This window comes from Naumovozyma castellii, chromosome 1 (assembly GCF_000237345.1).
Source record: "Naumovozyma castellii chromosome 1, complete genome".
Lineage (NCBI taxonomy): Eukaryota > Fungi > Ascomycota > Saccharomycetes > Saccharomycetales > Saccharomycetaceae > Naumovozyma > Naumovozyma castellii.
The window spans coordinates 1,298,961-1,324,190 of record NC_016491.1 but is presented as its reverse complement, the minus strand read 5'-3'; the positions used below and the strand labels follow the sequence as shown (position 1 = coordinate 1,324,190).

Here is a 25,230-nt window from a genome sequence, read left to right as displayed (position 1 = left end):
GGGAAAATTCAATTTATTTAAGAATATTGAGCACAATGAGTAAAGAACAGGTGATTTGAATATTTTAGTAACAGATATACCTGATTCTCTGCGGTGTCACAATTAAAATGTTGTTCTTGAGATAGCAATGGGTTAAGCGGACCGAGTGCGAGTGCGAGTGCGAGTTTGAGTAAGGGCCAAAAACAACGAGAAAACAGAAAACTTGGTATAACGATCCTGGTGGACTAATCAGTGGAACTGGAAATAAACTTTTCTCAGCAGAATGAACGTCTAGGCAGTATAGACGAATGCGGATTCAACAGTCTTTATCTGTTCGAAGATTCAGAGTCAATAAGCTGAAGAAAACCTTCCAATTCCCTCATTTGGTCTTTTCAACTTGCAATTTTATATAGGGCACTTCAGGGTAACGGACAGCAACTATTTACTGAGACAGTAAAACAATGGAATAAAGAGAAGAATAAAGGTGTTGTAGACTATATCTTAGATGTTTATTTAGCTATAAAATATTCTTCTCGAAAAATGCCATTGGTACTTGAGGAATGTAAGCTATTACAATTCATTGTGAGCCTTTAAATTTTTCAACTCACCAGATGCAGCAATTTGCACCTTCTTCAATGGCATGTCTCTTCTGTCTCTTGGGACGTTTTCAATGTAGTGAACTACATCCATACCTTCCAAGACTTCACCGAAGACAACATGTTTACCATCTAACCATGGGGTTACCACGGTGGTGATAAAGAATTGGGATCCATTGGTATCCTTACCGGCATTAGCCATGGATAATCTACCAGGCTTGTCATGCTTCAAAGTAAAGTTTTCATCCTTGAACTTCTTGCCGTAGATGGACTTACCACCAATACCAGAACCGTTAGTGAAATCACCCCCTTGAATCATGAAATTTGGAATGACACGGTGGAAGATAGACTTCAAGTAACCCATCTTTGGGTCCTTAGAAATGGTCAATTGGTAGAAATTTTCAACAGTTTTAGGGACAACGTCACCATAGAGACCCATCACAATTCTACCAACGTTTTCATCTCCATGTGTGATATCAAAATACACCTTATGGGTGACTGTTGGATCTGAAGAGGTGGCGGCGTAAACGGCAGTAATAGCCATGAAAAGGAATGTGAAACAACTCAACAACTTCATTTTTCGGTGATATGTAATTGGGGTTCCTTAGTTACTTCTTTGAATAGGATCTTAATTTATAATAGTTAAACTGACCACATATCATTATTTAGCGTTGTTATTTACTAGAGATCCGTTGCACCACCGGGTAATGTTTTGGTGACTACAATTGAATAATAAAGATCAACTTAGACTAAGATTATTATAGTTTTAATTACAAAGTTCCTATGGGCTACACAGCTTATAATGTGATCTCACCATTGATGACAGCAACCGAAGAACCACCGACGTGGTACGAAACAGCGCCATTGCTTGGATCCACCTTAATGCATCCATTAATGTGTCCATTCCTATGCACCCTTCTACCTTGTGTAATATGTACATTGACGGTCTCGTCGTAGTTGTGAATTGTCTGCAAGTATCTCAACAATGCAACTGCACCACTACCGCAAACTGGATCTTCGAATGATGTATCAGGGACTGTAAATAAAGCTCTCATCTCATACTCAATCCCCTCAGCACTCTTTCTTGGACCAGCTAAGATAACACCACTATGCTGAGCCGCATCACACACCTGTTTCAAGTTTGCTAAATTTAAATTCAGGTTAAGACAGGTATCAGCATCATCAACCAAATAAACAAACCATGCGGGCCCTGTTTGCATCAAACTAGGTCTGTTAACATAAGGAACACCAATTGCAGTTTTGTAACTTTCCACTAATGAATCAGAGACCTCTTCCACATCAGCCCTAGCAGCAACAAACGAAATCTTATCCCCTTCTACGCTTAGATCGACAATACCAACACCACATTCTTGCTTAATTGCTGTAGCATTCTTTATATTTTTGAATTGCAAATATGCCCTACATGAACCAACAGTAGGGTGACCAGCGAATGGAAGCTCGTTCGCAGGAGTGAAAATTCTCAACTTATAGTCACATTCCTTTAACGTAGGTTTGAATAAGAACGTTGTCTCCGAAAGATTTGTCCAATTGGCAACAGATTGCAGTTGTTCAGTAGTGACATCTGATTCTTCGACGTCCATACAATTAACTACGGCAACTGGGTTCCCCTTAAATGGGGTGGCTGTAAAGACATCAATTTGTTTGAAGGGTAAGTTAAGTGTCATTGTTAGACGATTGCTTATCTGTGCTTGTTGTCTTACTTGGATTATTACAATTTCCCTTCTTATATAATTTGAGATCTTAAAAAATCTTACCACAGTATTAAGTTCATTTGTCTTCTAGGCATGTTTTTCTGGATGAGTCACATGATTTCTAAACACAATTGAAGAACATGGAAGCAAGAATAAAAATATTAGTTTATGCAGTAAATAGTAGATAGTTTGATCGTAATTATAAATATTTTCTATCTAGTCCAAATTCCAATTCCTTCTCTAAATCGAAAAAGTCATCATTATCATTGGTAGCCATTTGCGAAGGATCAGAATTAGATTTCAAGGCTGCAGGTGACGCTAATAAATTTTCTTGTGGTCTTGGTGGAAAATCTGTATCATGCTTGGGTAAGCCTTGAGAATCAATACCAACAACATTAGGAGATTGGAACCCCATTTGATTTGAAAAATCATTCTCTTCCATTGTTCCTTCCATGGAACTATTATGAGATATTTCCTGCTGTTGTTGTTGTTGTTGTTGCTGCTGCTGTTGTTGTTGTTGTTTCTGTTTCTGTTCTTCAAGAAGAGGTTGTCTTACAAATTTTCTGAAATCACGTACTTCTTCAATAACCATTTTTTTCAGTTCATCCATATCGTTAACAGCTTCAAAACTGAATTCAAACTTCTCACTACATACAGGTTCATCTGATGGATCATGCCATATTGATAAATATGGGTGTTCTAAGGCTTCATCAGTTGTAATTCTCTTTTGTGGATCAAATGCAAGCATTTTCTCTAGTAAATCAAGTGCTTGTGGATTTGCATCTGGATAGAGGTTTACAAATGGAACCTTAGGAATATATCCTAATTGATGGATATAGTCTTGAACATTTTTAGAACCGATTCTTCTTAAAGTTTCATCTGGTGGTGTACCAAGAACTTGTAATATTCGGGTCAATTGATCCACATAATCCTTACCTTTAAATATTGGCTTACCACCTAAGAATTCTGCTAAAATACAACCAGTAGACCATATATCAATAGCCTTAGTATATCCTTGGTAACTTAACATGATTTCCGGAGCACGGTACCATCTGGTTGCCACATATTCCGTGAGAAATTGATTATTCTCCACTGGATTTTCAGAATACCCTCTAGCAAGACCAAAATCACAAATTTTCAACTGACAGTCTGCATTAACCAACAAATTTCCTGGTTTCAAATCACGATGTAACACATCTGCAGAATGGATATATTTCAAACCACAAAGGATTTGATAAATAAAACTTTGATAATGTGCATCTGTCAATGGTTGACTAGATTTAATAATTTGATGCATGTCACATTCCATAAGTTCTTCATATAAATAAAGACCATTAAATGTCCCATCAGGGTAGAATACAATATCCATATCGTAAAGACATGTAATGTTCTTATGGCCTCTGAAATGTCTCAACAGCTTCAATTCACGTAAAGATCTTTTACATAGCAGAGATTTAGAGAACACATTAGTCACCTTCTTAATGGCCACCGTGGTGTCTTCTACAGCTTCTGCAAAACGTGCGGAACAAACAATACCGTATGCACCATGACCGATCTCCTTAATAAGTTGGAATCGTTTATCAACAGTGAAGTCCTGGTTGAATACCTTGAAGCTGTGTCTTTCCATCTTTTCTGTCATGTCTGTTCGGTAAGGGGTGTCAATGCAGTATGTTTCTGAGTTTATGCGGTGATGGTATAAATTATTATCCTTGGGAAGTAAGCAAAGATTGCAGTGCTTATGAGACAATACAGGGAATGGTGACTTATATATCTGGGAAAACCTTTTGTTTAACTTTGACGAGAATTACTCTTAGATCAAGATCACATCTTCGAATATTTTCTGAAATTTTATGAAGACAGAAAATGCGCGTATATTTTGCTGCTATTTTTGGCAACAGGGTATGGCAGGAAGTAAAATAATACGCCACGATATTGACTAGATGAGATTAGTTACTTACATAGATTATACAGTCTCTAAATGCTTATAAAATTCTTTCACTTTGTCGTCAGCACGAATACGACTGGGGTTGAAGTTCAAGACTTGTAGTTGGTCTTGCGACACAGCTCTAGACAAGGCGACATAAACTTGTCCAGCTTCGAAAATATTCCTCAAATCTACTTTTAATCTCTGTATTGTTTGCCCCTGCGACTTATGGATGGATAAAGCCCAACATAACATTATCGGCAGCTGCGACCTCTCAAGACCAACTTTGTCACCCGGGATATCTACCGGGAATCTCTCCTGTAAGACGATGTCATGGTAATACTTATTTTTGCCAATAGTCCATCTAACAAAGGGATATACGTGAACCTTTTCATCTTCTTCGATTGCATAATTAATCATTGTTTCCAAGATTTCTAATCTATTAGAAGGCCTACATTGTAAATCCTGCCTAAATGTTTTATCTTCAATTGCCCTCCTATTACCGATGACTTGGCTAATTAACCTCATATCAGCTACTAATTCGTCATCAATGGATCCATATAATTCTTTCATTTTAAGTAATAATTTTTCTGTCGTGAAAAAAAGGACTTTCCCCAAGGAACCATTTACTAGGTCCACTTCTGGTTTATTCCTCAACATCATAATTTGAGCATCTTCTTTCAGTATGATTTGTTTCTCAACCATCAATGAAGAATCTAATAGTTTTAAGTGTTCTGGGGCACCTATATCAATACTATTAAACAAATATTTTTTACCTGGCAAATTACGCAGTTGGCGAATGTTAGATTGTTCCACCTCTCTCCTCGTAGCATACAGTTCCGTGGGATCAATACCATCATCATACTTAACTTCTCTACTTAACTTTCTAATGGTACGAATCATTTCATCATTGACTTCACCAAATCTAATTGAATTCAATATACTTACCAAATCTCCATCTTGTTGCCTAAAAACTTTATTCAATAATAAAGTCTTTTGAATACATCTTTTCCACATTGAACTTTCAAAACAAAACATGGTAACTTCTTTGGCGTCTCTCTTAGCAACGGGAGGAAGTTGGAAAAAATCACCAGTGAAGACCAATTGAATGCCACCAAAAGGTTTATCACTCCTTCTAATGACTCTAGCAATATACTCCAACTTATTTAGAAATAAACCGTCCACCATAGAAATTTCATCGATAATCAAGACTCTTGTATTTCTCCAGACGTTATAGACGTCTTTCTTATTCTTAATTCTGTTCACTAGCATATCTGCATGCTGAGTGGCTAAACCAACACCAGCCCATTTATGTAAAGTAGAGCCACCGATGGTGGTTGCAGCGAGACCTGTGGATGCAGTGATGGCCACTTCTTCCTTACCATACAACATTCTCAATTGCCTTATAATTGTTTTCAGGATGACGGATTTACCTGTACCTGCAGACCCAGTGTAGAATACATTAAGTCTTCTCTTTACGATTAAGTCCACAACCGTTTCTTGTTCCTTTGTCAATTTAATGGAAGATAAAGATGAATTATTTTTGAAAGAGGAAGATGAAGATGAGGCTAATGAGGAATTTTTCCTGGTGATTGGCTTTATTCTCTTTGATGTGGCAGATGCTAATTTCAAGCCTTGGAATGAAGGCGTCCTTGTAGGTGACAAGGATCTCTTTACTGTGGGCCTTTGTGTGGACTGCGTCAGTATGGAGGATTGTGATCCTTGAAATTTGTTGTTGCTAGTGAATGATAGTTGTCTTGAGCCGGAGCTAACTTTGGTATACTCTCGGAGAGAGGCAACATCTTCATTATTGTCGTTATCAGTGTCGATTTCAGTGACGTGGTACGAGATAGAACTCGAAGATCTTTGAAGAATTGGAGCCGTTGATAATTTTGGTTTCAATGATTTAAAATTATTCAACTTGGGGGTATTTAATAAATTATTGATTTCTGCATCTGGATCACATTCCTCATCAAATGAGCCTTGCGATTCGAATAATAAAAGAGATGGTTTTTTAGTCAAGATGGGTCTATTAGGGCAGAATTTATTGTTGTCAATATCGATAGGATGATTTGCATCTAATCCAGTAGTTGTCTTATTCTGGGATTGAGAATGCGAATGCGAATGCAAATGTTTTGATGTAGTAGATGTGGAAATAGAATTTGATGATTTTGCTGTAAAGAAAAACGACGATAAAGTTTGTTGTTTTTTTGTTGTTCTATGACCATCATTAGTGGCTTGTGATGATGATAGCCTTGTAGAAGAATTCATTGTTATGCTGTTGCTGGAATTCCTGGGTTTGTTACTCTTTCCACTTCTGAGCATATTTGTAGTAGTGGTAGGTAGAGAAATGCTGAGGTTCCTTTGAGAAATGGAGGCTTTCTTGATGTTCTATCTATTGTAACGTTAGTCTCAGTTATAATTTTTCACTTTTTTTTTGTTTACATTTCAAATTACGCGTTTTGGCGTAACAGGAAAAGATACCTTTATGAACGTTAGGGAAGGCAAAAACATAATTCCTTCGCATATTTTTATATTCGATAATATATACTTATAATTCAGTTATACGTGAAAAAATAAAGAAAGAAATTGTTTGTACGTTTAATGGAAGATTGGGAATTTTGAGTTATTCCAGTCCCATGGGTCATTAAATCTCAAGTTTTGATTGAGACCGCTGATGCTCTTCAAATCTTCTTCAGTTAAAGTCACATTATCATCAATGTTCAAATTGCTCAATAATCTCTTCTTGTGAGAAGATTTTGGAATGATAGCAACACCTCTTTGAGTAGCCCATCTTAGTAAGACTTCAGCAGTGGACACATTATGCTTTTCAGCGATCTTCTTAATGACGGGATGGTCAAACAATGGAGGAGTATTCTTGGCAAGGTCCATACCACAATCGGCAAATGATTGAGGACCAAATGAGGAATAACCGACAACTTGGACATCATGAATCTTACAATATTCCAAAAGTTTCTCTTGAGTCAAATATGGATGATGTTCAATTTGTAAAGCCACAGGCTTAATGGAACAACCACGTAAGATATCAGCAACAAGTCCCCCATTGAAATTGGAAATACCAATACTCTTAATCAAACCTTCTCTTTGGCATTCTTCCAATGCACGATAAGTGTCCAATAATGGAACATTTTCTTCAGTTAATATTCCCTTAGCTTCATCAGCCTTACCAGTGTACATTTGAGGTGGGTATCTTTCTTCCATTGGGACAAACTTGAAGGCAATTGGGAAATGAATGTAATACAAGTCCAAATAATCCAAGCCTAAATCTTTCAAATTTCTCTTCAAGTTCAATTTAACATGATCAGGATGGTGGAAATTGTTCCATAATTTAGAAACAACAAACAAGTCCTGTCTCTTGACAATTCCGTCATCCATGGCTCTCTTCAAACCCTTCCCGACTTCCACTTCATTGGCGTAATCGGTAGCGCCGTCAAATAGACGGTATCCGGCCTTGATGGCCTCGTAGACTTGGTCGGCACAGATGTCGTTAGGAATCTTCCAGCAACCTAGACCGACTTGTGGCATCTTCATACCGTTGTTCAAAGTTAATAGTTTAGGCATTGCGTCTTCTCGTTAGTTGTTCTGTTGTTGCTCTCTCAAGAATAAAGAATTGTTCAAGGACGGAAAAACACAATAGATACGCCAGTAAAGGAAGATCTATGGCTCCCTTATATACACCGAGGCTTCCCTTTTGTCTGGGGTATGTGTTGCCCAGAGAGCACAGTGGAGTGCTTAGTCTCTGTCACCCCTCCCTGCGTGCGTACGTAAACACGAGGAAAACGACAGGAACGTAATAAACCTAAAATGACCAGCAAGTCAATTACGTACTCTTCTCTGTTCGGCCGAGTTGCTCACCGAACCCGAATGCAAACCCGAAACCGGCTCCGCTCCGGCGTTAGGGGTTAACCACGTCACAAGGTGCTGCTATGGCATGGCATGGCACCATTGTCCTCACGGAGTGGAGTAGAAATGTAAAAATAGAGCAAAAGGGTCCTTATTACGCAAACAACCAAGAGGGCATGTTCCAACTATTATAAGTGCGTTTTACCAACGTGTTCCAGATTTTCAATGGAAATTTTCATCGAGTTGATCAAATTATAAGCCCGACATCCTTATCTATTCGCAAAAAATCTCGAACTTAAACATGAGGACGTCAAAGAAATTGAAAAGGAAGATGGTGTTACATCAAAACAAAATGTCCTTCATTTACAGACCTGAAAGTGTTATAATTATATTAGCATGATTGGTCTCTCAGCTCCTATCCGAACATTTCTTTTGGAAGTTTCTTTGCTGGTTCGATTGGAACAGAGGGACCAGATTAGTGGTTATTGTAATCGCATCTGCCCTTAATTAAAGCCATTGATAACATTTCTTTATGCTATTGCAATCAGACACAACAAAAGTATTCGACCTTAGAACTTGATTTATTCGCAGTTCTCCATACAACTGGAAAAGGTCCACTTGTATAACAATCCCCAACCAGCTATGACTCCCTCTATGTTGTTGCAGGCTTTGATTCAGACTGTTCTTAGAGAAGGTAAAGAAGTGTTGAAATTAGTGGGACATATTTTCAGAGGAAGAACAACCAGGTTTGTGCTGACTATAATCAGGTGCAATCTTTCCTGTGGAAAAGAATTTGAGTCCTTGGATAAAGGCTCACCGACTTTTATCAAAACTGAAATACCTTCAAACACTCATGCTTCAAAGAAAGTAGTTGTGGGAACGACAAAACGTTGTAAACGGTGCTCTTCTTCCAAAATTGGTCAGTGGCAGAGAGGACCCTATGGACCACGTACGCTTTGTAATTAATGTAAATTATTCTATTCCAAAGCTGTTAAAATTGGTTGGTTCAAGGAAGGCCAATATGTTTCTGAGGTATCACTGAAGGATGTCTAATCAATTATTCAAAAAAGCTAGTTCTAGTTTTTTGGTTAGTTCTTATTCTAACGTATTTAATGTAATCTATATCGTACTTAATAATTGCCCCATGCCAGATTTGTCCACTTGTTTCTGTTTTTCATCTTTTATGTTTCATGTTTCCTCTTACCCAACCAAAAATATTGAAAAATTTAATGCAAGGAAAAATGAAAAATTGAAAACTTCCATTGTAACAGCCATGTTCTCTTTTAGTCGTAAAATTCCTTGTACATGTTTTCTCGATAAATTCAAGCAATTGTATATTCAGGTACACATTAATCCCTTCTATATTACAACCCACTATCAATTCATAATTTACGGCTAAGAATTACACTTCTTTGCTATTAAAAAAATACTCGCTCAAACGACAAGCTGCAAACGGTACACGGTACACGTTGCCTATTAATTTGAATAGAACTCATCTCCGAAAAAAAAATATTGGCATGACTAAACAATTTCGTCATACTACATCTGAAAGGAAATCATCAGTCATATATTCCTCAAGTGTCGGAAAGGGTGGTCTCTTCATTCCTACCGATTATATTCCAACAAATACTGTCGATAATAATGATGAAGAATCTGATTATTCCGATGAAATGGAAGAACAACGACAAATACAACAAAATGAATACGAATCTCTATTGGACGCCAATAATGCAACTACTTTACAACTAGAGGGAGATCCAAACTTGCAATCTCATTATGGAGCTACTAATGATACTACCACTGATAATCTTTATTCTACCATACCTATAAGAAGACTATCATTAGCAAGAAGAGACTCTTTGCCCATTTCTTTGATAGAGGAGGAAAGAGATTTATTGATAGATAATAAGCTGTTGAATCAAAAAGATGATGCTCAATTAGCACACCCTAGTGAAGCTACACAACAAGAATTAATATTGGAATCCAATGATATTATAACAACCTGGGAAAATGCAATTGAGTCTGGGAAAAACATTAATACTACTTATAAAAGAGAATGTAAAGTTATAGCCGTGAATGCTCTACCATTAATATTCACATTCATATTGCAAAATTCTTTATCATTGGCATCGATCTTCTCAGTATCACACTTAGGAACTAAAGAACTGGGTGGTGTCACGTTAGGATCCATGACCGCCAATATTACAGGACTGGCGGCAATTCAAGGACTGTGTACTTGCTTAGATACATTATGTTCACAAGCGTATGGAGCCAAGAATTATCGCCTTGTTGGTGTCTTAATTCAACGATGTGCAGTTATAACCATCCTAGCATTCCTGCCAGTAATGTATATTTGGTGGAGTTGGTCAGAGACAATATTATCATGGATGATCCCAGAGAAAGAACTTTGTAAGTTAGCAGCAAATTATTTAAGGATAACTGCCTTTGGTGTCCCAGGTTTTATAATTTTCGAATGTGGTAAAAGATTTTTACAATGTCAAGGTATATTCCATGCCTCTACAATAGTATTATTCATTTGTGCTCCTTTGAACGCATTAATGAATTATATCTTGGTGTGGGACAAAACAATTGGTATTGGTTATTTGGGTGCTCCTTTATCTGTTGCTATTAATTATTGGTTAATGGCTCTAGGTTTAATGGTATATGCAGTCACAACACAACACGAGGCAAGGCCTATGAAATGTTGGAATGGTATTATTAAGAAGACTCAAGTATTCAAAAATTGGAGAAAAATGTTTAATTTGGCTTTACCAGGGATTATTATGGTCGAAGCTGAGTTTCTTGGATTTGAAATTTTGACAATTTTTGCATCCCACCTAGGTACTGCGCCATTAGCAGCTCAATCAATTGTTGCAACTGTGGCATCTCTAGCATACCAAGTTCCATTCTCCATCTCTGTATCGACAAGCACCCGTGTGGCTAATTTTATTGGTGCCTCGTTGTATCGAAGTTGTATTAAGACATGTACAATGGCGTTATTATTATCATTTGTTTGTTCTTCAATGAACATGGTTATAATTTTTGAATGTAAAGATCGAATTGCTAAAATGTTCTCTAATGAATCCGACGTAGTAAATTTGGTGATTTCAACTTTACCCATACTGGCATGTATGCAACTTTTTGATGCATTCAACGCATCGACAGCCGGCTGTTTGAGAGGCCAAGGTAGACAAAAGATAGGTGGCTATATTAATCTCTTCGCATTTTATTGTGTTGGGATCCCAATGGCATATATGCTGACTTTTAATTTTAAAATGGGCATTTCTGGGTTATGGTATGGTATTACTTGTGCCTTAATCATGATGAGTATTTGTCAAGGATATGCTGTTTTCCATTGCGATTGGAAACAAATCATAAATGCAGCCAAGAACAGGAATGCTGAAAGTACTAGAGTTTAGAACGACCTTTAAAAAACTTTTCACATCCTAGCATTAAGCCATTATATAGATATAAGTACTGGTATACTAATATTATTAATATTATTTAATAATCGATAAATTAAAAAAATCTCAGCTCATTTTAACAGATCTTGTACTGTTTGGAGAACATGTGCTTTGTTGTTGTACATCCATGCAACTGATTTCCCTCCATTCTCTCTTATGGTTTCAAAAATGTTGATGACTTCCTCAAGTGATAGATTGTACAAAGTTGAAATATCGTGAATGGCACGAACCAAAGACTTCCTTCTTTGCACAGTTCTAAGCTTTGCAATGTTTCTTAAGGCTTTTTTCCCCATACTTCTTTGTAGATATTTTAGCTGTGGAAACACAACAGTTTCGAAATCCACAACCAAATCTTTAATTGTGGAAGGATATTCGACCAAATCAATAACTATTTTATCCCGCTGATCACAAGCAATATTTTTTTGGAATGCATATTTTTTGCTTCTTCTGTTGTTTTCAGTGTGTCGCACTCCATGGAAATTTTTAGTGGGTCTGGTTTGGACAATATCTTGATCAATGTCAGTAGAGTCTTCACTTTCCCAACTTTGAAGACTATCTAGTTGTTCTGGTGGAGTTTCAATATCAATACTTATATCATTAATTTCTTCCTGATTTAATTCAGCTTGCCCAAATAAATTGTTAACATAGCCATCATCAATATTGAAGTATTTCTTCATGAGATTTAGGTCAATTAGAATATTGGCATTTTGGCTTTGAATTGTTGAAACCATATTTTCAAATGCATCCAGATTTCCTTGCTCTATTGCTTGTTTATTCTCGCATGTAAAATGATCCCATGATTCCTTTAATATGTCAATTCTTTCCTTGAATTGATTAATAATCTCATTCATATTAACTTGATTTAGAAAATCTTTATCACTCATGGCAGATAATGTATTCTAAGTACCCAGTTTTTTATTGCTACTGCTTAAGCCGGTAAGTCGTTATGGAGACTTCTGTATTTTAAAAATTTTGTGTCATTTTCTTGACACACTAGTTTATTATAGGTTTCCGAAAAACAATGAAAGCCACAGTTAAGGAAGAAGTGTTCAGAATATAAAATGAACGTCGATTTTCTTGAAGGTAGTCTTGAAAAAAAGAAGTTGGAGAAGATGGTTCACTCTTTGACCTTGATATGACTAACTAACTCCGGTGACCATTTTTCAAAGATAATAAATCTCACCAAATTTTTTCTTTATGACAAAATAGACGGATAAATTTATAGAATTAAGTAGTATACAGTATGATTGGTTCTAAATTGATTATCCACAAGAGAAATTTATTTCTTAGCCTTTTTGACCTTTTTGACTTCACTTGGTTGCTTCTTTTCGTCATCAGCGGCAGCTCTTTGTCTCTTAGCTGTTTGAACTCTCTTACCAAGCACTGAACTATAATCTTCTGGATTAGCAAGTTCCATCAAAGTCTTATCGAAGTTTGATATTTGGAGATCAACACCATCAACATTAACAACGTTAGATTCCTTTTCTTGGGTTGCCTTTTCTGTGGCTGCCTTTTCAGCTAACTCGTCTACAACAGCTTCATTATTGTATAAAGGTAACACTGGTGATTGATTACTCTTTAAAAGGATGGTTCTAACCTTGTAATTCTTAATAAAATTTTCTGAAATGTCTTTAATGTTTTCCACCAGTTCTTTAGATTTGAACCAATCTAAATTACCTAAATGAACATTTAGAGTGGTACCTCTTGGGATCTTGACCGGTAGTTGGTTTAGATACACTCTCTTGACACTAGCAGTCAAAGTTTTTAAAGAAAATTGTTTGTTAGAATAACACCTTATTGGAATTGGAGTAGTTTCCACCTTTTCATAAGCTTTACCACCTAGTAACTTTGGTAGCGTGGTGACAATGTTATCATCAGCCAATATCAATGAAAATTCAGAAATGAAAGCTCTTCTACTTTCGAATGCCTTATACTTTGTCTTCAAATCTTTACCACATACAATTTCATCAATGGTGATACCAGCGCCGTTCAATTTATCATGTAGATCATCTTCAGAGACCTTCTTGACATCAGAATCCTTCAAGATCAAAAGAGTCTTAAAATCCTTAATAGAAGTGACACCAGCCTCTTTCCATGGCTTATAAAGAGAATGTTTAACATTTATCAACTTAGATTTGAAGCTCTTAGAATTACCAGAATATGGTTCATTATTAACGATAATCAAATTCAAACTGTTGGTCAATTCATCATCATCAATCAATTGGTCTTCCTTCTTGTCATCCTTCTTGTTCAAATATTTGGTCAACGCAGTCACGGCCTTTTCAATTCTATCTTGGGACAAAACAGAATCGTCATTAGCAGTGGACTTCTTGCCCTTCTTCTGCTTGGTTGGAGTATTCACAGGAGTATTCTTTTTGGAATTTGAACCTGAACGGGTGGTCATACCGGTTTTCTTTCTTGGAGTTGTCTTAGCCATAGTTCACAGATGTTGATTTTATTAATTCTTTACAAATAATGAAATGTTATAGACTAAGTATTAAGATACATTGAGTTATTGAGATGAGATGAGATGAGATGAGCTACTAGTAATTTCTTCTGTAGATGCGGTTTCTTAGAAAAATTTTCCAGATCGTGTAGGGCGACAAATTTTGTGACACTAAAGAAAGATTAAGTAAGCCCAACAATGATAATAATGACCTCATGGTTGACAGTGTTTAGCACTTTGCTAATGTTACAAAGTTGGTACCCAGAATTTAAAAGATTATGAGAAACCTTACAGGAAGTTACTGCTTCAAAGATGAAAGTGACCTTTACAAAAAGGCAGAGATGCGAGGTATTCAATGTCCTGAAGTTAAAATAATTCCAATACCGCAATCTGCAGAATCAGTCCTTATAGACACCACAACCGAATTCTCGAAAGAAAAAAATGAAGGAGTTCAGGATGTAAGCAACGCAAGTATGATTGCAGAAATCAGTTCAAAAGAGTATGATTCACAGGAACCCTCAGAGCACACAAGCCATGAACAGGAAAACCTTACACAACATAATAAAGGGGCAAAAATCAACTTGAAAAGGATTTGGAACTATAAACTATGGAACTGAAAGTTTTCTAGATGTAATGTGCGAATAATAACTGCAATTAGTAGCTAATTGTTCTTTCGGTCACGTGCTCGGCATAGCTTTGGAAAATTCAATCGATTGAAAATATTTAACCCGTAATGGATCTTCTAAGAAAGCTACTGGTTTTGTAGGTTTATTTGCCATATAATGCTAGTGAAAAAGGATCATCCATTTACCTAGCCATAAAAGGAAGATTGCCAAATGGGTAAGAGAAAGAAATCATCAAGAGGACCAGTGAAAAAAGTGGTACAGAAATTAGACACGAAATTCAACTGTCTGTTTTGTAATCATGATAAATCTGTGTCATGTACTTTAGATAAGAAGAATAGTATAGGAGCATTACAATGTAAGATTTGTGGTCAATCCTTTCAAACAAGAATAAATGCATTGTCTCAGCCCGTAGATGTGTACAGTGATTGGTTTGATGCCGTTGAAGAAGTTAATGAAGGGAGAGGGAGTGATTCAGATGACGATGAAGGTTCGAGTAGTGACTATGAAAGTGATTCTGACACTGCGGCTGCCAAGGTAGCTGCAGGTGATGTAGATTCCGATGAAGAAGAAATAGATTCTGACGAAGAAAGGATAGGAACGGTAAAACATGGAAGGAATACTTTGGTAGATAGTGACGACGAATAGATAAGAAAACAACTAACGTAACATAACATATGTACATTTTTTACGATGTAATAGTAACACTAATAGTGATAAAGTCTTCATGATATAATAATTTCGGAATAAATAATATAGTATATGGTAAAAAAGGGATAGGTAATAGAATAATTAGATCTTTTTTTCGATCTTACATCTTTAAAAGGCATGTGTACCTTGATCGTTTCCTGCTGTAAACAACTCTTCCTTCAATGGGACACCTAATTCCTTTCTAACATCTTTTAATTCATCCAAATAAGCATTGTATTGTTCATCAGTTTCCACCTTGAACTTCAAAGCTTCAAAAACTCTAATAGCTGTTGGTAAGTCATTTACTCTTCTGGCAGCTCTTAAGGCCTTTTCAATAACAGCTGGTGCAGGAACCAAATCGTAGGAGAAACAATTGTTCAAGACTCTTTGAACTTCAAATAAATCGTATGCTTCGTCGAATTCCTTTTCGTATCTGGCGGTAAATTCCTCGAAAGTTTCCTCATCCTCCATGGCAGAGTATTTCCTTATCTGTTGTGGATTCATTTGCGTCAAGCAAAGTCTTGGTGCTCTCACCATCATACATTTTGAGCTACTCAATAAAGTTCTACTTATGGCAGGGGTTCTGAATAAAGTTCTTGATAACATTGCGTAGGGATAGGTTGCTTTCTGTAAATTATCTCGAGGATTAATTATCTGATTGCTTGGGCTTGCTTAAATAAAGGAGTTCACGAAAAATGCTACTATTGTTTTTCAGTTTTGTTTTCTGTCTACTTGTTTTTCATGTATTATATAAAAGTCCCTAGTTTGCTTAAACGCCGAAATAAAGCGAGATTCGCAGTTACCGCTCCTATTGGCTCGTCCGCAGCGATCCCTGAAAGAAACCGATTTTGACTAGAACACCAATGTGTATGAGAAAGGGTATATATGATATCATATAAACCATATATATCTAACTCTATGTTTATATTTATATGACTATGCAGAAATGTTTTTCGTATTTATTAGAAATGAACGTCTTGACCGGTCGAGAAGCTGATCAACATGTAAAAATTTAAACCAGAGATCAGTAGCCATACCAACACGGCACAAATCATGGTTAAGATCCCATTGCTCATATCTTCATAGATAGGTGCCTCTAGTTCTTGTCTCTCGACTTCATTGCTCTCGCTTGACGTTCCCAAGTTGTACATGGGGATGTTTTCACCGTTCCCGTCCATCTTTAGGGCAAGTGGAGCATCATGTTGGCAGTTGTTATTACTGTTCAATTGTACTTTCATAATGTTTTTATTACAAGTAAAGTAAATTAAGGGAGCCGATACAAATGGTAATAGCAATGATAAAACCACTTGGGATGCATTTAGGGCACCAGATAATCCATTACGCCCAGCAACTAATACTAGGATTAAACATGGTGTGATGGCTACTGCACGCGTGGCTGATCTTCTTAATGCTGGAGCAATGGTCCAATTTAGGAATCCTTCACTAACCATCTGTCCACTTAATGTGCACACAATACCTGCACTTTGACCAGAAAATAATAATGCTAGAACGAAAATTGTACCTGCACCCTTGGATAAAGTGGAGCACAATAGATCATAAATGGAAAATAAATCAGCTTCTTGGGTATTTTGGGTAGTTCCATAAAGTGTAGCTCCTGAAACGATCAATATGGCGCAATTAACAAATAATGCGACTGTAAATAATGAAATTAATAATTCTGCCACTGTATAATGTAATGTTTCATTAATAGCATCAAAGGAAGGTTTGTAATTATCATGATTGTTATCCATATCCATTTCATCTGGTGTATAATTACCATTCTTAATATCATAATCTCTTAATCTGGGTTGAACCACACCAGAACCTAAATATAAAGAATGAGGCATCACTGTAGCCCCTAGGATGGCTAAACTTAAATATAATCCATCTCCGTCAATGACGGCTTTGCTTGGTAAGAATCCTGAAAATACTTCTTTCATGGATCCCACATCAGCATAAAATAATTCTATACTAAAACATGCTACGGTTAGCACAACTAAAAGAGAAACAAATGCTTCAAAGTATCTGATTAATTTTAAATCTCCTCCTGGCTTATATGCTAATAGCACAATCAGAACATCAATAACAGTTAATACGACACCTAATGCTAGAGGTACTCCGAATAAAATATTCAAAGATATGGCTGTTCCAACCACTTCGGCCAAATCTGTCGCTATAATAGCTATTTCTGCAAGGATATAAAGAGTGATGTTTAATCCTGGGGGCAAATGTCTCTTACAATTTTGAGCTAAATCTAAACCTGTGACGGCACCCAGTTTTGCACATAAACACTGGAAAAATGCAGCCATGAAATTGGATACTAAAATAGAGAATAATAACTTGTAACGGTGCGCTGAACCTGCAGCAACAGCTGTACTATAATTACCTGGATCCATATATGATACCGAGACCATTAAACCTGGGCCTATGAACTTACCATATTTGCGGAGTATAGATAAAGGCTTATGAAACAATGAGGATCGTTGAGGGGTTGGTTCAGGAATCGAATCCCTAGATAATGACGGTGTTATCAGGTTATCATTAGAAGCTGTTGTGTGAATTTCGTCTTCAGACAGTGACAGTGGTTTGTAACTTATTGGAGGCATGAAAAATGTGGGTGAAATTGTAGTCAATACTTGAAGTCAACCACGTAGTGCTGTCGCTTTGTAATATATCTGAATAAGATTGTATTGTTGCAAATGATATAATGCAATAAAATGGTGAATATGTGAAATGTTTTACCGTTTCGAAGTCTATTGAATGACCGATGATGACAACGAGCTAATATTGTTTGTTTTTAACGATTGCGTGTTTGCATTTTTCGCGGGAAAGAGGAGAAGTTGTCATTGTCTACATAACTTATTTCCATTATCTATCTATATATTTATACAAGCGCAGATGTTATCTCTTCCACCACAGGTCTAATGATGTCCTTCTTGTTTGGAACCATGTGTCCACCTGGGTGTTCAAAGAATTTAACTCTATCACTTCCTTCACCTTGCGCCTTATTGAAAATGTTATACAAATATTGAGATCTCTTTGCAGGAACGGCTTGATCGGAAGTACCATAAATGAAAATGATCTTTGTCTTGGAATCCTTCATTGGAGTGAATGCATCTTTATATTTTTCCGTGATTCTCAATTCACCTTTGTGTTCTGGATCAGGTTCGGTGAAGGAGTAACCAGAAATAATAACGCTGACCTTAAATTCGGGATGACCAGGGACCAACTCAGTTATCTTATTAGTGATAATAGTACTCAATGCAGCACCTTGAGAAAATCCAACAATACCATCGTATGGTCCGTTTTCCTTGATATAACTCGAAACGTATTTGATAGATTCTGAAAGATCTAGTTCATGAGAAATTTCACTGTGATAAAACCAAGCTTTGTTGACTTGCGCATCTAAAGTAGCTTGCCATTTGTCGTCTTCCATTTGGAAGGGTAAGTCTTTTCTTTCCAATTGGACAGGGCCATCGATGTAATCACATTGGACGTTTGCCTTTTTCAATAATTTTCTAATACCTGAGGATTTCTCGGAGAAGACCTTCCCATTTTGTAGGAATCCGTGTAAGAAGAGTAATTTGGGGATACTAGCAGTCATTTTCTTTGGTTGTTTTCTTGTAATACTATTTGTATTGATATGGATCTAGTTGTTATACAATATATGTATTCTATAGACGGTATTTTGCCAAGTAAGTTGCAAACACAAGAGAAAATTTTTCACTTTACGTAATGTCGGAGTTGAATTTGGCCCAATACGTAATATCATTTTGACCCTCTTGTACTTAAAATTGGACAATTCTTTATTAGTTATTATGTGCTTTTTTATCTATCAATGCTAAAGTATTCAATCTGTCCAGGCATATGGAGACTTACCTCTTAGATATGCACCGTACTTAGTGAACAAGAATGGGACAGGAATCATCAGCATGGTAACCATGGCTAATAAGAAACTAGCCCAATTAATACCCATCCCTTCATACATCTGTAGTCCGAATAATGGGAAAACACCACTCATCGTACTACGGACAAACGAATTACAAGCCATCCCTGAAGCTGCGAATCTTCTGTATGCATCCACGGTATAATTAAATACACCAACAAATACAAAGAAAACACCGGTTCCGAAAACACCACTTCCAATAATAGGGCCAATCCAATGGACATGTGAATAACATGTCCATGCAAAGATAAGCAACCCGACGGGACTCAAGAATGCACCATAGAATAATGGTTCGAATCTCATTTCTGGCGTCCTTTCACCATTATTGGCTTTCACTTTCAATTCGTACCTCTTTTGAAAAATTATTGATGTGGGACATGCTACTAACATACCCACTAGCATGCCAATATACGCACATGCAACTTCCATTTCGTGGAATCCATATAGTTTTTTGAATATGTATGGGAATGCGACGAAGAACAAATAAACAATGGCCAGGACTAGCCCCGTATAGAAACAAAGAACCCCCATCATAGGATCACGTACCAACAATAAGAAAGGTCTCTTTGATGAGAGAAACACAGATGACATGAAACTAGTTTCCTTCTTAGTAATCTCTAGTGGTGCAACCCATCTTTCGTCTCCAGTTTCCTCTCTCAGTCTTTGTGCCTTCTTTATTAATAATTTGGGTTCATATGTTTCAGGGACAGTAACGATTATTAGTGCCAAACACACACCTGATGCAATTAATAACGTTACAAAAGTCCATTTATAATCAACTTTGTAAAGGGCACCCGAGATAATGGGACCAAGTTCAGGTCCCAACATGGCTGATGTGGTATAGATTGCCATGGGGACTGTGATGCTATCTTTATCAAATATATCACTAATACTCCCACCAGCTACGGATAAAAATGTGCTGCCAAAGAAGCCACTTAGAAATCTACCAAACATCATACCTTCAATAGTACGAGACCATGTGGTAAGACATTGCCAAATGATGCTAACTGTCAAAGAAAAGATGAAAGTGGGGCGACGACCATAGAATTCACTAATGGGTGAGAGGAATAATGGGCCAAATCCCAGACCGAAAATATAGAATGTGATACCGAGGATACTTACTTCGTGGGAGATATGGAAATGGGACATTATCTTTGGTGAAACAAATGTCCAGCAAGATGAAATTATGGTGATCACCATTGATGTGAAGGTGATTAACGAAGATATATAGTATTTGCGAAGTAGTGAAAGGTGTCTGGCAATATCTTCCGGGTCAGCGGGACCATCACGGTCGAATGTCACTTCAAAACAGGAATCAACCGGCATTGGAATTGAGTTTCCCTTTTCACAGTCCTTGTTAGACCCTTCTTGGATACTGTTGGCATGGTTGTGTTCCACAGTGGCCTTATCTCTATTATCGTACGTCGTTTTTGAAATAGTTGAAATTGTTGAACTCATCGCTAAACTATTGCTTCTACTCGTGTTAGCCATGGCGTTGGATTAAAGTACTCTGCACCTGGTTCAATTGTTGATGAATGAGACTCCTGCAGGGTGTTAAATACGTTGTGTACTATCCTCGAGGCTCGATGAGATGAGCTGAACAATAGGTGTCAAATTTTTTCAAATGCTCGGCATGCATTTCCGCTTAGCGCCGGCGGCTTTAGGAAATCAAAAAAATGGTAAATTTGTACGGATGATCCTTCTCTGGTTAGTAATCATACCAAAGAAGGAGAGTGCATCTCTTGCCTTGGGATCAGGTGGTCAGAAGAACGGATTTCGCCATTCGAGGTACCATTTAGCAAGAGATCCTTCAATAAAAACGCATTATTTTGTAAATAGTCAGTCGTAGTAGTGACTATGGTAATGGATTTAGAATGATTATGTAACATATGCGGGTAATGGAGTTTCCATTTTGACACCATTTTTCTTCTCTTTCCAGTTTGACACATTTTTCACGTTCTCCCATCGGTGAATAGCTTCTGCATTGAATAATTGATCTTCTTCCTCTTCCTCTCATCCTCTTTCAAGCTTCAATTGGTCTTCTATTTGATAACATACTGGCACCAACACCTGCTACTTCTTGAAACCAGGATAATAATGACTAGTCAACCAATTGACCGTGAGGTCTTACCAACAAATGTAACCCCTCTGCATTACGATCTTTCGTTTGAACCAGATTTCAAAAACTTCACATTTGAAGGGTCAGCTAATATCAAATTAAGAATCAATGACCCAACCATTGATGTCCTTACTTTAAACACTTTGGAAATCAAGTATCATGAAGTAAAAATTGAAGAAACTCCTGCATCCGATATCAATGTAGATGACAAAGCCCAAACTGTTCAATTCATTTTCCCAAAGGGTACTATCGCCCAACAAGGCACTGAAGAATTTATTTTACAGACAAAATTTACAGGGATCTTGAATGATCAAATGGCTGGGTTCTATAGGGCCAAGTATACCGATAAATCGACGGGGGAAGTTAAATATATGGCTACCACTCAATTTGAAGCCACTGATGCTAGAAGAGCGTTCCCATCTTTTGACGAACCAAAGTTGAAATCTACTTTCGATATCACTTTGATTTCTACTCCAGAATTGACCAATTTATCTAATATGGATGTGAAGACAGAAGAGATCATCAACGGTAAAAAGATTACCAAGTTCAATACCACCCCACTGATGTCGACATACTTAGTCGCTTACATAGTAGCAGATTTGAGATATGTAGAGAGCAATGAATTTAGATTGCCAGTTAGAATCTACTCTACACCAGGTGATGAACACTTGGGTAAATTTGCCGCGGACTTATCTGCCAGAACTTTAACCTTTTTTGAAAAGACATTCGGCATCGAATATCCTTTGCCAAAAATGGATATGGTTGCTGTCCATGAATTCTCCGCAGGAGCTATGGAAAATTGGGGGTTGGTTACCTATAGAGTCGCTGATTTATTGTTAGATAAGGAGAATTCCACCTTGGATCGTATTCAAAGAGTCGCAGAGGTTATTCAACATGAATTGGCTCATCAATGGTTTGGTAATTTGGTTACCATGGAATGGTGGGAAGGATTATGGTTGAATGAAGGTTTCGCAACATGGATGTCTTGGTACGCTTGTAATGATTTCCAACCAGATTGGAAAGTCTGGGAAGAATATGTATCTGACAATTTACAACGTGCTTTAGGTTTAGACTCCTTGAGATCTTCTCATCCTATTGAAGTTCCAGTTAAAAATGCAGATGAAATTAATCAAATCTTTGACGCCATTTCATATTCTAAAGGTTCATCTTTGTTAAGAATGATCTCTAAGTGGTTAGGTGAAGATGTTTTCATCAAGGGTGTTTCTGCGTATTTGAAGAAATTTAAATATGGTAATGCAAAAACTGAAGATCTGTGGGATGCATTATCAGCTGCATCTGGGAAAGATGTCCCAATGGTAATGAATATTTGGACTAAGAAAGTGGGGTATCCCGTTATAACCGTTAAAGAGGATGGGAACAACATTACTTTTACACAAAATCGTTACCTATCTACAGGAGATGTTAAGGAAGAAGAGGATAAAACTTTATATCCAGTTTTCTTGGCTTTGAAGACTTCGAATGGTGTTGACTCCACAAATATTTTGAATGAAAGAACTAAGACTATCGAGCTTGCAGATGCCAAGTTCTTCAAAGTGAATGCCGATCAAGCAGGTGCATACATAACATCCTATAGTGATGAAAGATGGACAAAATTTAGTGAACAAGCAAACCTTCTGTCTGTGGAAGATCGTACAGGGTTAGTAGCTGATGTCAAGAACCTTTCTGCATCAGGTTATACTTCTACTGTTAACTTCCTAAATTTAATTGCTAAATGGAGACAAAACGAAGATTCGTTTGTTGTCTGGAGACAAATCATTAACAGTATTTCTTCATTGGAAGGTGCATGGATTTTTGAAGACGATGAAGTGAAAGATGCATTGACAGGTTTCATTCATAATTTAGTGAGCGACAAAGTGCATGAGTTAGGTTGGGACTTCAGTTCTGAAGATTCATATTCTGTCCAACGTTTGAAAGTGTTCTTATTTGGTGCTGCTTGCTCTTCTAAAGATGTGAAAGTGGAAAGCGCAGCTTTGAAAATGTTTGATGAGTACATGAAGGGAAACAAGGAAGCTATTCCAGCTTTAATTAAGCCTGATGTTTTTAGTACTGTTGCCACAATGGGTGGCAAGGACAATTACGAAAAAATATTCAATATTTTCAAAAATCCAATATCAACAGATGAAAAAATGGCAGCTTTGAAGACTTTAGGTTTATTTAAAGAGCCAGAATTAATCCAAAGGACATTAGGTTACCTGTTAGACGGTACCATTTTGAATCAGGACTTCTACACACCAATGGTAGGATTAAGAAACCATAAAGAAGGTATTGAAACTATGTGGAAATGGTTACAAAAGAATTGGGAAGATATCGTGAAAAGAATTCAACCAGGGTCTCCAGTCTTGGGACATATCTTAACTGTCGGTATCACTGGTTTTACCTCAATGGAAGCCTATAAAAATATTGAAAAATTCTTTTCCGATAAGGATACTAAAGGTTATGACCAAAGTTTGGCAAGGGTTTTGGATACTGTTAAATCTAAAGCACAATGGGTTGCAAGAGATCGTGCTGTTGTCCGTAAATATTTACAAGAATGCAAGTAGTGGTTAGTTTGTTAGCTAACGTACAGATAGCGTAATTTTAATACACACTCATAAATATGAAACACATGACATTGAAACTACTATATAAAATATTATTTGAAAACTGAATGAATATATGTCATTCGAAAAAGCTCACTTTACGACACTCTGTAGCTCAAATATTATATGTATTCTATAGACCATACTGGACATGGGTTATATAAGCATGAACACCGTTCGCGATGATTTTATTGTTTACTAAAGCGGTTAATGAAAAATTATTTAAAAGTCCGCAATGACGAAAAAAATCTGGCATAATGGTTAATTACCTCATGTCTCATAGTATATATCTTTCATCGTAGTCTAACATACAAAATAAGTGATACCACATAGAAACCCAATGACGCCCTCAGATTTATTGTCAATTGAAAAATTTGTATGTGATTTGGCCACAAATAAAGTGGGCCCCATTATTAAAAGTAAGTCAGGTACTCAACAGACCTATGATTTAAAGACAGGATCTAGGAAAGTAGATATTGTTACCGTTATTGACAAACAAGTGGAGAAATTAATTTGGGGGGAATTGAGAGCAGAGTATCCTGACTTCAAGTTTATTGGTGAGGAAAGTTATATGAAAGGTGTGACTAGGATCACGGAAGAGCCTACATTCATTGTGGATCCGATCGATGGTACTACCAATTTTGTTCATGATTTCCCTTTTAGTTGTACTTCTATCGGGTTAACTGTGGATAAAGTTCCTGTCATGGGAGTTATTTACAATCCTCACCTGGATCTATTGATTTCAGCGTCGAAAGGAAATGGTGTTAGAATTAATGGCAAAGATTTTGATTATAAGGAAAAAATAGAAGGTATGGGCCCCCTTATACTAAATAAATCGGTAGTGGCATTACAGCCAGGATCTGCAAGAGAAGGTAACAATTTTAAATGTAAATTGGCTACGTTTGAAAACTTACTAGCCTGTGATGGGGGATTTATTCATGGATTTAGAAATTTGGGATCATCCGCAATGACAATGGCCTACATTGCCATGGGTTACTTAGATTGTTACTGGGACGGTGGCTGCTATTCATGGGATGTTTGTGCAGGCTGGTGTATATTGAATGAGACAGGTGGACGTGTTGTAGGTGCCAATCAATCGGAATGGGATATTGGAGTCGATAATAGAACATACTTGGCTGTCAGAGGTACAAAGATAGGTAGTGAGGAAGATCAAACAAAGTACATTGAGGATTTTTGGGGTTGCGTCAAGGGTAAATTGGAATACGATTAATAAATTAAAAAAAAAGGTACAACTACTGAAACAATC

The 25,230-nt window shown here is 36.9% G+C and overlaps 14 protein-coding genes across 14 annotated transcripts; 3 read left to right on the top strand and 11 right to left on the bottom strand.

The window, feature by feature from the left end:
* Window positions 1-549: 549 nt before the first annotated feature.
* Window positions 550-1,152, bottom strand: CPR2 (peptidylprolyl isomerase CPR2; the record flags this gene model as incomplete). Its single annotated transcript, XM_003673561.1, has 1 exon — window positions 550-1,152. The coding sequence occupies one exon, from the start codon at window positions 1,150-1,152 to the stop codon at window positions 550-552; it is 603 nt and encodes a 200-aa protein (XP_003673609.1).
* Window positions 1,153-1,372: 220 nt separating this feature from the next.
* YHI9 (Yhi9p) lies at window positions 1,373-2,260 on the bottom strand (the record flags this gene model as incomplete). The annotated part of the gene is made up of 1 exon (XM_003673560.1): window positions 1,373-2,260. The coding sequence occupies one exon, from the start codon at window positions 2,258-2,260 to the stop codon at window positions 1,373-1,375; it is 888 nt and encodes a 295-aa protein (XP_003673608.1).
* A 226-nt stretch (window positions 2,261-2,486) lies between these two features.
* SLT2 (mitogen-activated serine/threonine-protein kinase SLT2) lies at window positions 2,487-3,926 on the bottom strand (the record flags this gene model as incomplete). The annotated part of the gene is made up of 1 exon (XM_003673559.1): window positions 2,487-3,926. One exon carries the CDS (start codon window positions 3,924-3,926, stop codon window positions 2,487-2,489), a length of 1,440 nt encoding a protein of 479 aa, XP_003673607.1.
* Window positions 3,927-4,250: 324 nt separating this feature from the next.
* On the bottom strand, window positions 4,251-6,536 carry RRM3 (DNA helicase; the record flags this gene model as incomplete). The annotated part of the gene is made up of 1 exon (XM_003673558.1): window positions 4,251-6,536. The coding sequence occupies one exon, from the start codon at window positions 6,534-6,536 to the stop codon at window positions 4,251-4,253; it is 2,286 nt and encodes a 761-aa protein (XP_003673606.1).
* Window positions 6,537-6,812: 276 nt separating this feature from the next.
* GRE3 (trifunctional aldehyde reductase/xylose reductase/glucose 1-dehydrogenase (NADP(+))) lies at window positions 6,813-7,793 on the bottom strand (the record flags this gene model as incomplete). The annotated part of the gene is made up of 1 exon (XM_003673557.1): window positions 6,813-7,793. The coding sequence occupies one exon, from the start codon at window positions 7,791-7,793 to the stop codon at window positions 6,813-6,815; it is 981 nt and encodes a 326-aa protein (XP_003673605.1).
* Window positions 7,794-11,610: 3,817 nt separating this feature from the next.
* On the bottom strand, window positions 11,611-12,423 carry NCAS0A06640 (transcription activator GCR1-like domain-containing protein; the record flags this gene model as incomplete). The annotated part of the gene is made up of 1 exon (XM_003673556.1): window positions 11,611-12,423. The coding sequence occupies one exon, from the start codon at window positions 12,421-12,423 to the stop codon at window positions 11,611-11,613; it is 813 nt and encodes a 270-aa protein (XP_003673604.1).
* A 395-nt stretch (window positions 12,424-12,818) lies between these two features.
* Window positions 12,819-13,976, bottom strand: CIC1 (Cic1p; the record flags this gene model as incomplete). The annotated part of the gene is made up of 1 exon (XM_003673555.1): window positions 12,819-13,976. The coding sequence occupies one exon, from the start codon at window positions 13,974-13,976 to the stop codon at window positions 12,819-12,821; it is 1,158 nt and encodes a 385-aa protein (XP_003673603.1).
* An 845-nt stretch (window positions 13,977-14,821) lies between these two features.
* On the top strand, window positions 14,822-15,256 carry ELF1 (Elf1p; the record flags this gene model as incomplete). The annotated part of the gene is made up of 1 exon (XM_003673554.1): window positions 14,822-15,256. One exon carries the CDS (start codon window positions 14,822-14,824, stop codon window positions 15,254-15,256), a length of 435 nt encoding a protein of 144 aa, XP_003673602.1.
* A 171-nt stretch (window positions 15,257-15,427) lies between these two features.
* Window positions 15,428-15,904, bottom strand: COX6 (cytochrome c oxidase subunit VI; the record flags this gene model as incomplete). Its single annotated transcript, XM_003673553.1, has 1 exon — window positions 15,428-15,904. One exon carries the CDS (start codon window positions 15,902-15,904, stop codon window positions 15,428-15,430), a length of 477 nt encoding a protein of 158 aa, XP_003673601.1.
* Window positions 15,905-16,260: 356 nt separating this feature from the next.
* On the bottom strand, window positions 16,261-17,904 carry SMF2 (divalent metal ion transporter SMF2; the record flags this gene model as incomplete). The annotated part of the gene is made up of 1 exon (XM_003673552.1): window positions 16,261-17,904. One exon carries the CDS (start codon window positions 17,902-17,904, stop codon window positions 16,261-16,263), a length of 1,644 nt encoding a protein of 547 aa, XP_003673600.1.
* A 278-nt stretch (window positions 17,905-18,182) lies between these two features.
* FSH1 (putative serine hydrolase) lies at window positions 18,183-18,902 on the bottom strand (the record flags this gene model as incomplete). Its single annotated transcript, XM_003673551.1, has 1 exon — window positions 18,183-18,902. One exon carries the CDS (start codon window positions 18,900-18,902, stop codon window positions 18,183-18,185), a length of 720 nt encoding a protein of 239 aa, XP_003673599.1.
* A 246-nt stretch (window positions 18,903-19,148) lies between these two features.
* Window positions 19,149-20,735, bottom strand: YHK8 (Yhk8p; the record flags this gene model as incomplete). The annotated part of the gene is made up of 1 exon (XM_003673550.1): window positions 19,149-20,735. The coding sequence occupies one exon, from the start codon at window positions 20,733-20,735 to the stop codon at window positions 19,149-19,151; it is 1,587 nt and encodes a 528-aa protein (XP_003673598.1).
* A 606-nt stretch (window positions 20,736-21,341) lies between these two features.
* On the top strand, window positions 21,342-23,924 carry AAP1 (arginine/alanine aminopeptidase; the record flags this gene model as incomplete). Its single annotated transcript, XM_003673549.1, has 1 exon — window positions 21,342-23,924. The coding sequence occupies one exon, from the start codon at window positions 21,342-21,344 to the stop codon at window positions 23,922-23,924; it is 2,583 nt and encodes an 860-aa protein (XP_003673597.1).
* A 379-nt stretch (window positions 23,925-24,303) lies between these two features.
* On the top strand, window positions 24,304-25,194 carry INM1 (inositol monophosphate 1-phosphatase INM1; the record flags this gene model as incomplete). Its single annotated transcript, XM_003673548.1, has 1 exon — window positions 24,304-25,194. The coding sequence occupies one exon, from the start codon at window positions 24,304-24,306 to the stop codon at window positions 25,192-25,194; it is 891 nt and encodes a 296-aa protein (XP_003673596.1).
* Window positions 25,195-25,230: the final 36 nt, after the last annotated feature.